General features: G+C 28.4%; 1 protein-coding gene across 3 annotated transcripts; it reads left to right on the top strand.

Moving 5' to 3' along the window:
* The first annotated feature begins 4,545 nt into the window (after window positions 1–4,545).
* LOC108338332 (exocyst complex component EXO70A1) lies at window positions 4,546–8,540 on the top strand. Of its 3 annotated transcripts, none has more exons than XM_052880146.1 (2): window positions 4,546–7,248; window positions 8,207–8,540. In XM_052880146.1, the coding sequence occupies exon 1, from the start codon at window positions 4,965–4,967 to the stop codon at window positions 6,975–6,977; it is 2,013 nt and encodes a 670-aa protein (XP_052736106.1). In that variant the 5' UTR covers window positions 4,546–4,964; the 3' UTR covers window positions 6,978–7,248; window positions 8,207–8,540. The 3 variants fall into 3 exon arrangements, with proteins under 3 accessions (XP_052736106.1, XP_052736107.1, XP_052736108.1); XM_052880147.1 differs by having other exon boundaries at window positions 8,355–8,540; XM_052880148.1 differs by lacking the exon at window positions 8,207–8,540 and adding an exon at window positions 7,554–7,697.
* Window positions 8,541–17,271: the final 8,731 nt, after the last annotated feature.

The raw sequence follows: 17,271 nt of genomic DNA on the forward strand, positions 1-17,271 counted from the left end.
TCATGGTGTAGACTTTCCTTATTACGGTCGGTCTTGTTTTGGTAGCAACTGGATTGAAATGTGATTTTTTTTGTTTAGATTCAGAAAATATGTGACCAAGTTTTCCACATTTGAAACAAGCTAGTCCCTTGATATGACAGTCTTTAATATAGTGGTTTTGCCCACATTTAAAGCATCTAATATGATTATTCAAAGTTCTACTAGAATTTCATGATGAAGGTTGGCTAGTTTGAAATCTCCGTTGAGAGAGATTATAAGGTTTTCCCTCATTGCATCAAAATATTTTGGTTTGTTGTTTTGACTATTTTCAACATCTTCCAAAAATCTACACTTGTGAATTAGCATTGGAAAATAAAAAATTTCTAGTATTCCTATGGTTTTTCTCATTTTAGGCCTAAGTCCATTTTCAAACTTTATACATGTCCTCTCCTTGAGATGATAAAAGAGGTAGACTATTTTCCTAATTCTTCAAATTTGGAAACATATAATCCTAGTATCGTATTTCTCCATTCTAATTAGATAAATTCCATTTCTTTTGCTCTTCTAGCATCATTGGAAAAATATTTTTCTCATGTAATAATTATTCTCTCTTTCATTCAAGGGATCACATAATACCATTCCACCAGTATTTGGATGCTTCAATCAAGATAAATTTAACATAATTCATCTTTTGGTTGTCAGCAAAATTTATAACTTGAAATATTTTCTTCATTTCTTTAATCCATAATTCAGTTTTTTCTAGGTTATATCCTCTAAAAAAATTGTGGAGTTTTATTTCTCCTAAATTTAGCTAAACTTTGTGATTAAGGAATTATTTCAGGTCTTTGATTCTTTAGTAGAGCAGTTGCTATATCTCCTATAGCTTGTACTGCTGTAGTAAATTATTGTTTGTCATTTGGAATTGAATAAGTTAGTACTTGTAAATAAATAAAGAAATCCTATAATAAACGCATTTCACAAGTCTTGAAAAAATGTTGATATGATACATGTGACGTCTTAATTAATTTTCTTTTTCTTTATTAGAAAATATTACAACACATTCATTATTTATCAAAACATTTCACAAGATTTTGTTTTATTCATAAAGTTAATGTTTTAATATGTGCACACCATAATTATATATAATAGAGTCATATTATATTTGTCAGATTTATTTCCTTGTTAATAATTTTACAAATTTATTCTTATTTTTTTTGTTACCTAGTCTATTAGTATTATATAAAAAAGATTCACAGCGAGTCATGAATATAATAATAAATATGACACATATTGATGAAAGGTGAATGATCTGAAGTTACAAAATTGTTAGATCTTTCACTAGTATAAAAATTGTTTTTAACTTATGTTATTTTAGATTTTTGATGTTTGTTGAATGTTCGACGTTATAGCGAAAAACGTAAATTGATGTTGATTGTCTTTGAACATATGTCAATTCACGTTGGTTGCATTTATAACAGACATTAATTGACGTGTATGTTGTAAGAACAATAGACGTTAATTGTTGTAAGAACAACAGATATCAATTTATGGACTTTTTTAAAAAAGAAATTTTGTCGCCGTGAAGGTAACAAAGTAGACAGGTGCCCTTGTGAGGATGAGGAGAAAAACGCGCACAATAATTGTTCGAAAATCGCCACCGTAGTTATCCTAGAATGCGCCCAAGAACTGCACCAAAAACCAATGAAGATGAATTTTAATCGGTGCAAATGAAAGATAATGGTTCCAAACGTAATATAATCGGTGCAAAATGATTTTAATCGGTGCAAAGTGGAAGAAAGCTTACCTGAACGTTAATGACAAATGAGAGAAAGCAAAGGAAGAAGATCAACGCAGCGAGAGAGAAAACGGGTAACTAGCGAACGCGAACGAAGCAAAAACTCAAACTCAAACGCGAAAGAAAGTGAGGCTCGCATTCTGAGTGTTTGGGGTTTAAAAGGGCATTTGACGTCGGCCCCCTCTAGATCTGACGTCTAATTGGTAAAAAAATCCATTTTGTTCGACGTTTAATGTTTGCAAAAGTGACCTTTCAATTCTGATTTTACAGCTTCTAACAGAGGATTTGACGTCTAAAGAAGGATCTGACATTTGATTTGGGGGCCCGACGTCTATGTCGTGAAAAAAATTAATATTGACGCTTAAAAAGAGATATTTTTGGATCTTTTTGATGTCTAACCATGGAGGAACCAACTTCTATAATGACGTTTTATTTAAAAAAATGTCACCAGTTATTTTTTACGTCAAATTTTTAATAGTCAACATTATACACATCATGTTAAAGGTCATTTCTTTGATCCTTAAAAGTCACCCAATTATTCTTACATCTATGGTCCATTACATTCTTGGAAAGGTGACATGGATTATTGCAGTAAATTAACTCATATATGAGAATGTTATCTCTTTATTTGTCACATGCATAGATTTTCAAATTTTATTTTTATACACAATCAACAAAACAAGGAAACAATAACAAACACAATAAAAAAAGTCATATGAAATAAAATTAACATTTTTTAATGAAACAAGTGTAAATTATTTTTATAATGACTAGTTAAGATAAATGAACTTTACCTTAATTAATAAATAAAAACTATGTAATCTAAATTAAAACTTACTCCTTTAATTATGTAAGATAGAAACTCCAATTACCTATTAATTTAAACTTGAAGAAATATGACAAAATAGCTTTAAAGTAATAATTTGATTCTAAAATTGTATTATAAATTAGAATAAATAACAATTTTATATATGTATATAATATAATTAAATAGTATTATTTATAATAGCATAGTTTTATATATATATATATATATATATATATATATATATATATATATATATTATCAATCAAACTATTTAGTAAATAGTAAGAAAATGGAGTCAGATACACTCCATGTAATAAAATAACATGAAAATAGTAAATAAAAAAAAAAGATAGATTTAGGAATATTCCATACAATAAAATAACATAAAATAGAAAAAAATAAAAACAGAAAATCTCCTCTCTATGAGCTTTTATCGTGTAAGTCCCTGTTCTATTTCTTTTCTCTCTCTTCCTATTTTCACTTCTCTCTTTTTTTTTTTTTGTTTCTTTTTACTAACTCTGTAACTTTCATTCAACCCTTCACACCTCTTAATATCAATTTATGTTCCTTATTCATATTTTTCTTTATTTTTTTTGAATGTTTTTACTGTCACTGCATTTAATGAATATACTTATTATCTCTTTGTATAGTATGATTAGTCAGAATATATATATACTTATAAGATATTCATGTTATAAGAAAATTCCTTCAACTTTCTTTTATATGTTTACAGAATTAATTCTTTCGTTTTTTCTTCTAGATGTTTATTCAAATTATAATATTACTATTTTATTTAACATATTTGTACCATTCCATTATATTATCATTATTATTGAAAATTTAAATCTGTAATATTTCTAATATTATTATTTGAAATTTTATCCACATTTATAATATATTCTTTAAAAAGATCAAACATCTATTTATTACTTTATTTTATTTATTATTACTATTTTTTAGTGGTTAACACTAATTACTATTATTATGCAATTACATTATTTTATAAGGCTTATATATATTTTATAATACTAATTTTAAATTAATTTATTTATATATTTATTTTACAAAATCATGAAATTATAAAAATTATAATTTTAATACATGATATATACAAATCATGATATTGTAGACTTTTAGGTATTACAATTATAAAAATACTGTATCATAATTGTATATGATGTTTAAAAATTGACTTAATAACATTTTTGTTTTCTATATCTTTAACAATAATTTAATGTTCTCTTCAATTTTTTTTTACTTGATGTGGACGGTATTTTTTTTAAAAGACTTATTATGATTTTTTTTATATTAGTGAGTTCATTGGGAGATGATAAACTCACTTTTTTTTAATACAATCACTCTTTTTCATTCTCTTTATATGTTTATTATCAATCTTAGAAACTAAATAGAAAAAATAATGTTGATCCTGATTTAACAGAAAATATTACATTAATTTCTTTTAAGAAAAATCACATCATTTTTTTTATTTTAAAAGTTAAATTAAAATAAAGAAAATATTAAATTATGGCCATAAATATATAAACTAAAAAATACTACTAAACCGAAATTTAAACTTAAAATAAAATACTTATACTTTTTTGTTGAATCTGGATTGAATCCTATTATTTTGATACAGAGATAAAGGTGATTATTATGTTCCATAGGCCAAAAGTTTACACAGTGAAAAACAATTAATAATGAAAAGATATATTATTGATATGATTTCCAAATCATTAAATTTATAAATTACTAATTCCGTATTAGTTACTATCAGTTGAATTAATGGTTATTAAATTATTTACTTTGATTAAGTAAAAAAAATGGAAAACCTTTTTAGTGAGGAAAAGTAGAGAAAAAAAAAGATTCAGGAGAAATGAGAGAAAGAGAGGACAAAAAGAAAAAAAAAATGAAAAATGAAGAGAGAGAAAAAAGAATAATTAAACTACATAGACAGAGAGGGAAACAGCATTTTTGCATTCTGTCATGCACTCTGTGCCACACCCTCAAAAAGTGCCACATTCTCTCTCTCTCTTTCTCTGAACAGTTCAACACATTCTTTTCTAATTTCTTCTTCCTTTTAGGGTTTCTCTTCTCTCTCTCATATTCAAACCAGAGATTCAGATTCTCATCTCCATTTTCGTTTCTCCTTTTTCACTCAAAACTCGTTGCTGAGTCAACTCGTTCGCTTTCTCCCACAGTAACATTCACCATCCTTATTTTCGTCGAGCGAGTCTTCTTCATCGCGAAAAGCCCTTTCTCTGTTCTTTCCCTTCGATTTCAATCTTCGTCTGAACACAGTTACACATGTTTTCGATGATTCCGAGGTAAACGAGAGGAAAAAGTATAAGAATCAGAAGATCTGGAAGCCGTTACGACGCAGAAATGGAAGGTTCTAGGATGGAGAATTTAGTCAGAGCTGAGAAATCGCTGAGGCTCAGCTTAGAAAAATCGAAGTCGGTGGGGTTGGCTTTGGAGAGAGCGGGACCGAGGTTGGCCGAAATCAGGCAGCGGCTACCGTCGTTGGGATCGGCGGTGCGGCCGATTCGCGCTCAGAGAGACGCTCTGGTGGCCGTCGGCGGCCATATCAACCGCGCTGTGGGCCCCGCCGCCGCGGTGCTCAAGGTTTTTGACGCCGTCCATGGACTGGAGAAGTCGCTGCTGTCGGATCCCCGGAGCGACATAGCCGGGTACTTGTCGGTGCTGAAACGTCTCCAGGAGGCGCTGAGGTTCTTGGGGGATAATTGCGGGTTGGCTATACAGTGGTTGGAAGACATAGTTGAGTATTTGGAGGACAATTCCGTTGCTGATCAGGTTTATCTGACGAATTTGAAGAAGGAATTGAAGAATCTTCGCGAATCGCAGCACGGTGAACTCGATGGTGGGTTGTTGGATGCTGCATTGCGCAAGTTGGAGGATGAGTTCAGGTTGCTGTTGACTGAGAATAGCGTGCCACTGCCGATGTCGGCGGCGGCGGCGGGTGATGGTATGGCGTGCATTGCGCCGTCGCCGCTGCCTGTATCGGTTGTGCAGAAGCTACAGGCGATTCTGGGGCGGTTGATTGCCAATGACAGGCTGGACAGGTGTGTGGGGATTTATGTTGAGGTGAGGAGTTCGAATGTTAGGGCAAGTTTGCAGGCGCTGAATTTGGATTACCTTGAGATTTCTGTGTCGGAGTTCAATGACGTGCAGAGCATTGAAGGGTATATAGCTCAGTGGGGGAAGCATTTGGAGTTTGCTGTGAAGCATTTGTTTGAGGCTGAGTATAAGCTTTGCAATGATGTGTTTGAGAGGATTGGATTGGACGTGTGGATGGGTTGCTTTTCGAAGATAGCTGCGCAAGCGGGTATACTGGCGTTTCTTCAGTTTGGGAAGACAGTTACTGAGAGTAAGAAGGACCCCATTAAGCTTTTGAAGTTGTTGGATATTTTCGCGTCGTTGAGCAAGTTGAGATTGGATTTCAACCGGCTTTTTGGTGGTGGGCCATGTGTTGAGATACAGAATTTGACTAGGGATCTTATCAAGAGGGTGATTGATGGGGCTGCAGAGATTTTCTGGGAGCTTTTTGTTCAGGTGGAGTTGCAGAGGCCGAATCCACCACCAGTGGATGGCAATGTGCCGAGATTGGTGAGCTTTATCACTGATTACTGTAACAAGCTCCTTGGGGACGACTATAAGCCGATACTGACTCAGGTTCTGATAATTCACAGAAGTTGGAAGCGCCAAAGCTTTCAGGAGAGACTCCTTGTTACTGAGATTTTGAACATTGTGAAGGCTGTTGAGCAGAATGTAGAGACTTGGATCAAGGCTTATGATGATCCTATACTGTCCCACTTTTTTGCTATGAACAATCACTGGCATCTGTGCAAGCATTTGAAAGGGACAAAGCTTGGGGAACTCTTGGGGGATTCTTGGCTGAGGGAGCACGAACAGTATAAGGAGTATTACTCTACAATCTTTTTGAGGGACAGTTGGGGAAAGCTTCCTGGACATTTGAGTAGGGAAGGGTTGATTCTTTTCTCTGGAGGGCGCGCCACTGCCCGTGACCTGGTCAAGAAAAGGTTGAAGAAGTTCAATGAAGTTTTTGATGAGATGTATACTAAGCAGTCAAGTTGGATAATGCCAGAACGGGATCTGAGGGAGAAAACATGTCAGCTTATAGTGCAAGCTGTGGTGCCTGTATACCGCAGTTACATGCAGAATTATGGTCCTTTGGTGGAGCAAGATGCTAGCTCCACAAAATATGCAAAGTACACCGTTCAGAAGCTTGAAGAAATGCTCTTGTGTCTTTATCGGCCAAGGCCTGCAAGACATGGCAGCTTGAGAAGTCCAACATTTAGTGCAAAATATGGCAATGGAGTACCTGATCTTCGCAGAACAGCATCTGCAGTTGTGTAATCTGCTAGTCAATGTGTTTCTATAGACGAACAACAGGGATAATATTTCCCCCTCATCAACTGGATGGCTACTGTATATAATTTTCCTCTGGGCCTTGCGGTGCATAATGTAGGCTTTTCGTAGTTTCTGAGAAGGAAGTTCCTGAGCACTGCCCTTTGAATGTCTGATGTATTTCATGAAAATGAAGTTTAGTTTCTCTTCTCAAATGCAAAAACTGGTCACTATCTCCCGTGCTCAGAGGTTTCTGCAAAAGCTAGGCCATCTGTAAACAGTAAGTTATGAGCTTAAATGAATAAGTATGGGCGTCGGTTATGAGGTTTTTTTGGTCACTGTCATCTGAAGTAATTTATTCAATCTTTATCTTCATATATTAAGTTGTTTGTAGCAGCAGGGTCATTTTTATTTTGAAAATTTTATGTACAATTTTTAGTATACAAGGACTAAGAAGTTTAGATGAACAGAGTATTAGTCATATTTAGTCATCAGTATTGAGGGGGGTTAGGGTGGGGGCGGTGAAGCTGTTAATTGTAAATGCAGAAACCCTTGTGAGTTGCCTGTTTCATGTACTTTTTCAAGGATGCCTCCAAAATAAGACGTATTTTGGCAATGAATTCATTGGAAGGCCAAGGATAATGTTTCTGCACTGATTTTGATTTTGACTGTTAAGTTCCTTTCCTCTATACTAGTTCTGTTTATTATAACGTTACATTTTCTTCTTGATGCTATTTTCGTTAAGGTTTTGGGAGCTATTTAACTGCGAAACCAGAGGCCATTGTTACTTCTGACTAGTAATAAAGAAGTAATGAAACCTAGATAATGTCTTCTGGTTTGATTTGCAGATATGACAGGATTATAACATTCTTTTTCACTAGTTGTCTAATCTTCTACAAATAAGGTTGATTTTATCTGTAAAGAAAAGGTTTAGTCACTATAAGTTTAAGTACATACTAATCTTTACTCTGCAACAGTGATAAACTGTTGTTTTATCTGCCCACATGATTTTCTTTCTCTTCCCAATTTCTTCTGCTGTGTTAAACGTAAAATGATGGTGAGTTTAGGATGGAATAGGTTGAAAGCAGTATCATGATGGACTTCATGTGACCTGCTATGATAGTTAAGGTTATTTTTAAGCTCACTTTAGTCCTCTTAATTTGTTGTCAATATTGTGAAAATTTGTCGTATGGTCCAAACTTTAAATCATCTGTGGATGTCTTTGATGTAATTGATAGTCTCGGACCAGCGAACCATGGATGTAATTATAGCTGCAATGTCAAGGGTTTTGGGATTTCAAAGATCAGAACCGTGGTCGCATGAACTATAATGTCTGTCTGCAATATCAAGGGTTGCCACATTTATGACCATTATTTTGAACCTCAGAATAGAACAAGGGCAAGTTGGAGTGAGGATTTGATTGGGACTCTTTCTTGGTCACGGCGAAGTCTCTCAGCATTTTGGTAATGTTCTCGTATATCATTGTGTTCCACCTTTATTTGCTGTGAATCAATGTCCTGTTTTCTGTGCTTGTTTTGCTTTGCTCTGTTCAATAGAAAGTTTTCCATTAGCTTACTTTTTCTATTGGTATAAACTGTATTAGTTTTTTCGCAGTTTATTTTTAATATATGCCTATCTTTTAACTTGCTAATGGATAAGTTCTTTATAAATTATCGAAACATGTGAAAAATAAAATCTTGGTTTACTTAACACTTTTGTTCTGCATTTTATGTAGGGACTTTTTTTTTAGTTCTTGTTTTAGTTTTTGTTTAGTATTGGTTATTCTTAATTGACATCAATATAATTATTAACTTGGCATTAGTGTTATTTGAACAGGTGACGTTATGTGATGTATTTACAGCTATTAAAATAAGAAATATTTTGTTTACGAGATTAAAATAAAATTGTTGTACTTTTTGAGACTAAAATTAAAATTAAAATATTTATTGGTTTAAATCAAAGTAACATATTTATAAAGACCGAAAAGAAAGTAACGAATTTACGGAGTACAATTAAAAAAAAAAGCCACATTAATAGAAAAAATTTAAGATTTACGTCATTCATAACTAATGCACATTTAGATATGTTGACCTAACTACTTCTTTTGAAAAAAAATGTTAAATCAATTATTTTAACATTAACATAATTTATTCATTTTGTTAAACTGAAATAATATTTATCGAAAATTCACAATAATTAAGTAAATATTTTTTCTTCTACTTTAAAAATCATTTGCAATTATTTTAAAAGTAGAAGTACCAAAACATGCCAATAAATTGGTTAAAAATTGACTTAAATTTAATTATTAAATTTTGCGTGTGTAAAAAATACTAAGTTTTGATAATGGGAGAACTTGTTATAGTTGAAGATGTATATATATATATATATATATATATATATATATATATATATATATATATATATATATATATATATATATATATATATATATATATATATATATAGCTTCAAAGTGCTATTCTCCTCTTAATGAAAAAAAGAGCTCTCCACAATGATAGATCAGCTAATAGTTGATAATCTTTTAAACATATAATTCCTCCATGCAATCGTACATTCTCTACATTTTGAAATAAAATAAAATTTATAATCTTTTTTAATCACTACCATTATATCATTTTTTATTTATTTTAATCTCTAATGACATCATAGGTTGACGTAACACTTTAAATAATGTTCAGTATTGAGTTGGCAATTTTATTTGTGTGATAACATCATTATTATTAGAATTAACATAGATTTATAGTATAGACTGAAAACAATCCAAGAAAGGTAAAAAGAAAAGGAAAAACTAAAAAGAGAAGACTATGTAATAAAAGTTTAATTAAGCAATTGAGTTATAAAAGTCTTGTGATATTTACTTATTGTGAGAAGTGGTTGAAGAGACTTGCCATTAACCTTAGCGTCTTCTCACTCCTAACTTCTTTTTACAATTCTTATATTAAATGACAATGAAGTTTTTCTAGGTTCTAAGTATGAGTAGTTGTTAGTTTCGTGTTTAACTGCTTCAGCCTTGCTATATTCTACCCTTGCTATAAGGTTACCTTTAACGCAGCCTTAACTTTTAGTTTCTCGTTTAGCTGCTTCAACCTTGAAACAACCTAAACTTCCTCAACAGAGAGAGTCTCTCTTACATGCACAAGGATTTCTTTGAAATGAATACTCGCCTAGAAGATGAACACGACAATAGCAGCATTCATCCTTATCATCAACCTACACATCAATATTCAAGGATAAACTTGTTCAATTCATCTAGTTATTTTCTAATGGGTGGTCATGGATCAAAGTTCAATCTAGATCTAATAAAATATATTGGGTTTATAATTCATATATGTTTTAACTAGATTAATTAGATTTAGATTTTTGTTAATCTAATTTAAATTGGATTAAATCTAGATTGTATATAGATTTAATTCATTCGTCAATTACATTAAATTCAATGAGATGGATATAATATACTAGACTATTAGGTCTATTAGACATGGATAAAGTCGACTCAACTCGATTTATACCTAGATCGACTCATCTGGGTCTAGTTCACTTGACTTGACTTCACTATTGGCAGCTTCATCTTAACATCAACCAAAGTTGACTAGAATCAACTTGAGCTAGGAGTGACTTTACTCGATCTAGGCTTGTATTGACTTAATTTGACAGAGGCTCAAGTCCTCTCGACTTGATGTGGGATTGTATCAACTAAGCTCAACCTTAGGTTGACGATGACTTAAAGATATGATCTTAATGATATTTTTGAGTTTTTTTTGTAATTTTTATCTTTCTAAAAAAAAGATAAAAATTACAAAAAAACTTAAAACATCCCTTTAAGATCATATCACTTAGCTAGAACTTAGGCCTATGATGACTCAAATTGATAATCCATTATCGTTAAGATCAAATGATCCAATATTGTTAGGATCAAATGATCCAATACATGTTACTAGACGATCTACTGTACATAAGACTACTTAATAATTTTCATGATAACAAATATTTTAAGTAATGTGGATTAATATCAAATATAATGTCTCTAACACATGTGTTCATGTAGCTAAAGGATCCTTAGACAAGTTTATTTATATCTCGGATCATACGATCTATTGGACCTTGTCTAATGCTTTATTAAATAACACACTTCAAATTCAATTTAAATTTAGTTCTAATGAATTTTAATCAAGCTATAAATAAACAACTTTCTAGATAATTGAATATACTTAAAAGATTTTATAAATGAACAATATATTTGTGATTTGAATAGCTTTAAATGATCAATGATCATTTTATCTCCAAATATGAAAATACACTATTTGAAATCAATTATCTTATACGCATTTAATTATGTTTGATTTTGCTTAATTGCAAAATCTACATATATTATTTGAATTGTTTCCTTATATATAAATGAAGGTGATAACACTTTGATGAATCCGTTGAAAATCTTATAAAAACTTTTCTTTTTAAGCATTTACTATGAAAAAGATGAATGCACATTTTAAAATTGATATACAAAATGTGCATAATTAAGAGATATCTAGTATAGAGTTTTAACAACTATTTTTTGAAAGATATACTAAGAGTTTAAGTCGAAGATGAAGTACAACAAGGTACAACAACAAAACAAGAAAACATGATTCATATAGTGCTTACAAAGTTCATCATGTAGTTGTCTAGTGTATTATGTGCGAAAATTGTTGTAATACTCTTCACATTCACGTTGTGTATCCAAGTGTATATTTGTTATCATTCTTTCAATCGTGTAAAACTTTGAAGATATAGTAAATTAGTTTAATAAACTACTGAATATTACGAAGCATAATTCTTTTTTTTCTATTCTCTATAAATGCATAGTGAAATTTGTGTTGAATATATGAAAGGTTAAAGTTATCTTCTAATATTTTTATGCTTAAAACTATTTGTAGAAAAAACACTTTTAAAAGTCTAATGCATCCTTTCTCGAACTAATTATTTATTTGTATGGAGTTTAAGAAGAATCCAAGTTTAAAAATCTGTTTGAAAATAAGAAAACCTTGGAAATACAACTCATTGTTTTAGAAGTCCAACGCATCTTTTTGGAACTAATTATTTATTTAAGAAAATAAGAAAACATAATTGGAAATACAATTCATTGTTGACCATTTGATTATTGGATTATAAGGGTGACTTAAGAGTTTGAGACGTGTAAAATAAATTTAAGAATAAAACTTTTTTATTTACTAATAAAATAATTTGTATTGATTGATGCATATGTATAACAGATAAAAGATGAAAATAAACTAATGAGTATTGATTAATGTATCAAAATGAGAGAAATAATAATGGATTAATATAAGAATAAAGACAATTAACGGTAGATATATTATATCATAGAAAAATATTTTATGTTTATTTTATTTTTATCTTTACTTAATTAATTATTATTTTTTATTTGTATTTTAGGCTTCTTCTATTATAAATACAAATCAAGATAAAAAAGATTAATCTATTAAATAGTTTTTATTATATTTAACACTAACCATTCTATTTTTTCATAAACAAAAATTATGATATATTGAAAAAAGTTCTGAACTCATTAAATATAGTTTTTAATACCAATAAAACTTAACCGTCATTCATAATAATTTAATTAATTTTTATTCTAAAATATAACTTTACTATCAATTTAATAGATGTATTTGTAAACAATTGTTTCTAGAAGACCTAAAGAACTTTATGTTCGGATCTTAAGCCAATTTTATTCAAACCAAAGTTATTTTTTATTTACCTTTTTATTAATAGTATGTTGACTTGAGATGAATTCACTATTCACGAAAAAAAAAGCGCGAATTTAGAAGATATTTCATGTTTGCTTTAAAAGAATTGTGAGCGACTGAAAGGAAAGATTTGCGGGATCAACTATTTTTTCAATTATCGATGCTATGCGAAGATTTAAGATGATTTATAATCAAATGTCTTTTTAGCTCCTTGCATTTACTGAATGTATTTTATATTTTATTACCACTGTGTGAATGTATTACATCTTCAACCAAAAAACAAAAATAATAACTAATAATAATAATTAATAATAATAATAATAATTAATAATAATAATAATAATTAATAATAGTAATGATTATAATTAATAATAATGATAATAATTAATAATATTAATAATAATATTCTTAATAATGATTTTTTTTCTCTCTTTATAATAATAATGATAATAATAATAATATTAATATTAATAATAAAAATAATAATATTATTGATAATAATTGTTATTATTATTATTATTATTTCAATTTACTAAATTACCATTTTTTTACATTTTAAAAATTAATTTTTATTTTTTCCCTTATAAATATTTTTACAATAAAATATAACATTAATAAATAACATTTTATATTACTTTAATAACTAAGGGCATTTTGGTAATCTTTAATTTCTACCAATTAAACAAATTTTTTAAATCTATCACATCAATCAAATCCTACACTAGTTCTCACAAACTTTACTTTTAAATCTACTCTCAATTATCCACAAATCTACTCAAAAAAACAACTAAAAAATTATCTTCAAATCCATTCAATTACTCTCTTCCAAATCATCTCTCACAAATCACCTCATATAAACAAAGCCCAAGTGAGAGGAAACTCATTACAATAAACATATTCGGCAAATAAGTTCACAAGTTTACGAACATTTGAAAAAAATAATGTGGTCTTGTTAACTCTTGTTTGTGGAAACTTCTAGTTTAAGAAAGGTTTAAGAGATGAAGGTTTTAAACTAATATTATATAAATTATAGAGTATTTTTTTTCATTGCACGGTCTTTTAAAAACCCAACAAAAAAAAAAGCAAAGAAAAAACAAGAAAGTCCTACCACACTATTTAATGAACACGTGAGCATGATCAGAGAATTTTGAGAATAATATTTGATTATAATTAATGATGATAAATTGGTGATTGTAACTTTAGTAGCACTATGCCAAAGTGGAATTGACCTATCATGCACTTTGTGATGCAAGAATCCCACAAATTCTCTCCTTTTTGCTCTAAAAGTTAAGTCTTTTCATAGATTGAACTAACAAACCATGAAATAATGGAGAAGAGAGAATAGACCATATAAAGCATATAACTAAGTACTTACTTTTACTTCTTTCGACTAATTTATTGCATCTTTTTCCATTACATTTTCAATTCTCTTTTTCCACTTTCACCACCTTCAATTTTACCTAATGCCAACTTTTAAATACCTTTCCACTCAAAACTAATTACTTTAATCCAAATTCAATATATGATGTAATTGATTATTTACGAAATTGGATAAAATCAATAATTTAATTTAATTTGAGATGGTAAAATAAACTATTATTATATTTAGATTGATAGAAAAACCAGTTTTCAAACATAAAATTATTCAATATTATCTTCAAAATATTTATTCATATTTTATATTTTTATCTTATTAGGATAAAGAATAATATTAGATAGACAATTTGTCAACAAAAAAGTCCAATAGACCAAACAATATTTTTATTAGAAAGGTTTGCACGATCAAATATCTCCAAAGTCCTATGGAATTATATTATTTCAAATATCTAGATAATACTTGTGATTTTATTATATTATTTTTTTATATATCTAATCATAATATTTATTTTAATCCTAATTCAGAAAATGAAAGTGTTTAATACAATATATTTTGTGATAAAACAAAAGGAAAACAATGTCGTCTTGTATCATTCATTAAAAACATGAAAACAACTCTAACATTAAAAATATTATTTAACTTTAAAGCATTCAATCTCATTAATTTGTGAATATTTTATAATTCTTTTCAAATTTGAAAGTATAAGGAAGATGGTGAAAAATAATGATAAGATATTGAAATTTGTGATCATAAAATTAGAGATAATAAATTTGGTGGCCAAATTCAATAATTTATTTACATATACTAAGATATTATTTGGTGACCAAATTCAATAAATTCTTGTAATATGTATAGATGTTTAATTTTTGATTATAATAAAATTACATTAATTCATTATTCTTAGACTGGATAAGATGTTAGTATTTGATGAAATATATTTAATATAATTTTTCTAAAATAATATTAATTAATATTTCATTTATTGAATTTCTCTTAATGGATTGCTAATCAAAATGTTATTTCTTTTTTATCATATATAAAATTAATTTTAGTAATTTATTTTCGTATGTGTTGGGTTTAAGGTTATTGACTATGACAAGATTCTATACAATAGAATATACAAATACAAAATATAAGGACAACATTAAGAAGATATTAGAATCGTATTTACAAATACTTTTAAATACCCAACGTTAAAGTTATATTAAAGTATGGTTTATGAGGATATCACAAAACATATAATTAAATAAAGTATAATAATTAGTTACAATTTATTTATAATATGAACTAATATTTATGATTTTTTTATAGAAGCAGTGTTTGGTGATGTTGAAAGTGAATAGTGACAACTGTAGACGTGTTTATATTTTTATTAATTATTAATATTTTTTATGTTAATTTATAGTTTGGGATAAAATGGAAATGTAGTTGAGAACATATAATGGGCGTCTAAATTATTGTGACCACTCTTTCTTCTCTTTCTCCTTTTATCTTCTCTTTTCCAATCCATTATATATCTCAACTGCATATTCAATGTTTTTTAAGTAATGTCTTTATATACTCCAATTTTTCCTTTCACATATTATCACTACTAAATTATAATTACCTATTTTAATCCAAAGTTTCTTGTCTTTTAATAAAAATAGTAGAATTAGTCTATCTTTAAACTCATTCGGTTAAAAAATAATTATAAAAAGGTTCATATGCTATCTAATTATGTATATGTGTTCATTTCTAATATAATAAAAATTACAATTGTAATACAATAATTCTAATTCTTTCAATTTTATTAAAATATTTAGTTAATAATTGATATAATTAAGTACTTGATCTTTAATATTTGTCACACTTATTAAAAAAAATTAACATTAATTAAAAAAACAATAATAATTTTAAATTTACATAGCAAAAATAAAGAGTAAAATTGCATATTAACATTACTTTCCACCATATACTAAGCATACGTAATTACTAAAAGCTAAATATATATTTAATTATCTAAATTATTAATCAATTAAAAAAATTAATAAAATTAAAACTTTTACTCAATATATATAATTATTTAACTCTTTTTAATTATGAAATCTTGTCAATAGTATTATTGATTGTTATTTAATTTAAGTTTAATTAAGTTTTGATTCTTTAATAAATTTTGGAACCTTTCTATTGAGTCTTTATTAAATTTTTGGTAACAGACCTTAAAATTTAAATTTTTTTAATTGAACTCTTGTAATTAGATTTTTTTTATTAATCACATTTTAATAGTATAAAACAACTAAAATGTTATATTATATATATGACAAAAGAATCACTTAGATGAAAACAAACCTACAAAAAGACAATAGATCTACCTCTGTAGATCTATCTACCAACTCATATGTTTCGTTCCCATCTTTCGCTGGAACAACTGAACTTAAACTCACATAATTTAGGTGATTATCGCAAAAGAGAAAACAAGACACGATAGACAAGACACAAGCAATGGTAAGCTAGAATACAAATAATTAATGACACACACACACACATACACACACACACACACACACATATATATATATATATATATATATATATATATATATATATATATATATATATATATATATATATATATATATATATATATATATATATATAAACATTTAAACATTATACACCTAATACACATATCACACCAACCAACTAAACACTTTATGCATGACCATACTTTGACTAGACTGTCCAAACCTAGAATGAATGTCGAGCTATGACGGGTTGTGCACTTGTGGTGACTTCTACTACTTTGCAAAACCATTGTCAATGAGTTTCACCCTACCACACTCACAAAGTTAGTTTGTTTCACACCTTGGATCATATTGGGAACACCCAAGACTAAGACCGCTACTCTCATTGTAAGATCCTTGAAAATATTTGTAAGTTAAAATGTAAGATCCATAAAAAAAAAATATTTATAATTGTAAATTTTAACATTTATTAGTAATAATAATTTTAATGGATAGAAAAATGTAAATTTTTGGATATAAAGTTATAGTAATTCTAGAGGGAGAGCTTCAAATTTTTGATAACTTATTTAAGATTTTTTTTAAGAAAAGTGAATAGTGAATAGTAAATAGTAAATAGTGAATAGTGAATAGTGAATAGTTAAAAAAAAATATATATA

Source organism: Vigna angularis, chromosome 7, assembly GCF_016808095.1.
Source record: "Vigna angularis cultivar LongXiaoDou No.4 chromosome 7, ASM1680809v1, whole genome shotgun sequence".
NCBI classification, from domain to species: domain Eukaryota; kingdom Viridiplantae; phylum Streptophyta; class Magnoliopsida; order Fabales; family Fabaceae; genus Vigna; species Vigna angularis.

What these genes read in the sequence shown, in the direction of transcription:
- LOC108338332 (XM_052880146.1), top strand. Translation starts at nt 4,965, where the DNA reads ATGGAAGGTTCTAGGATGGAGAATTTAGTCAGAGCTGAGAAATCGCTG.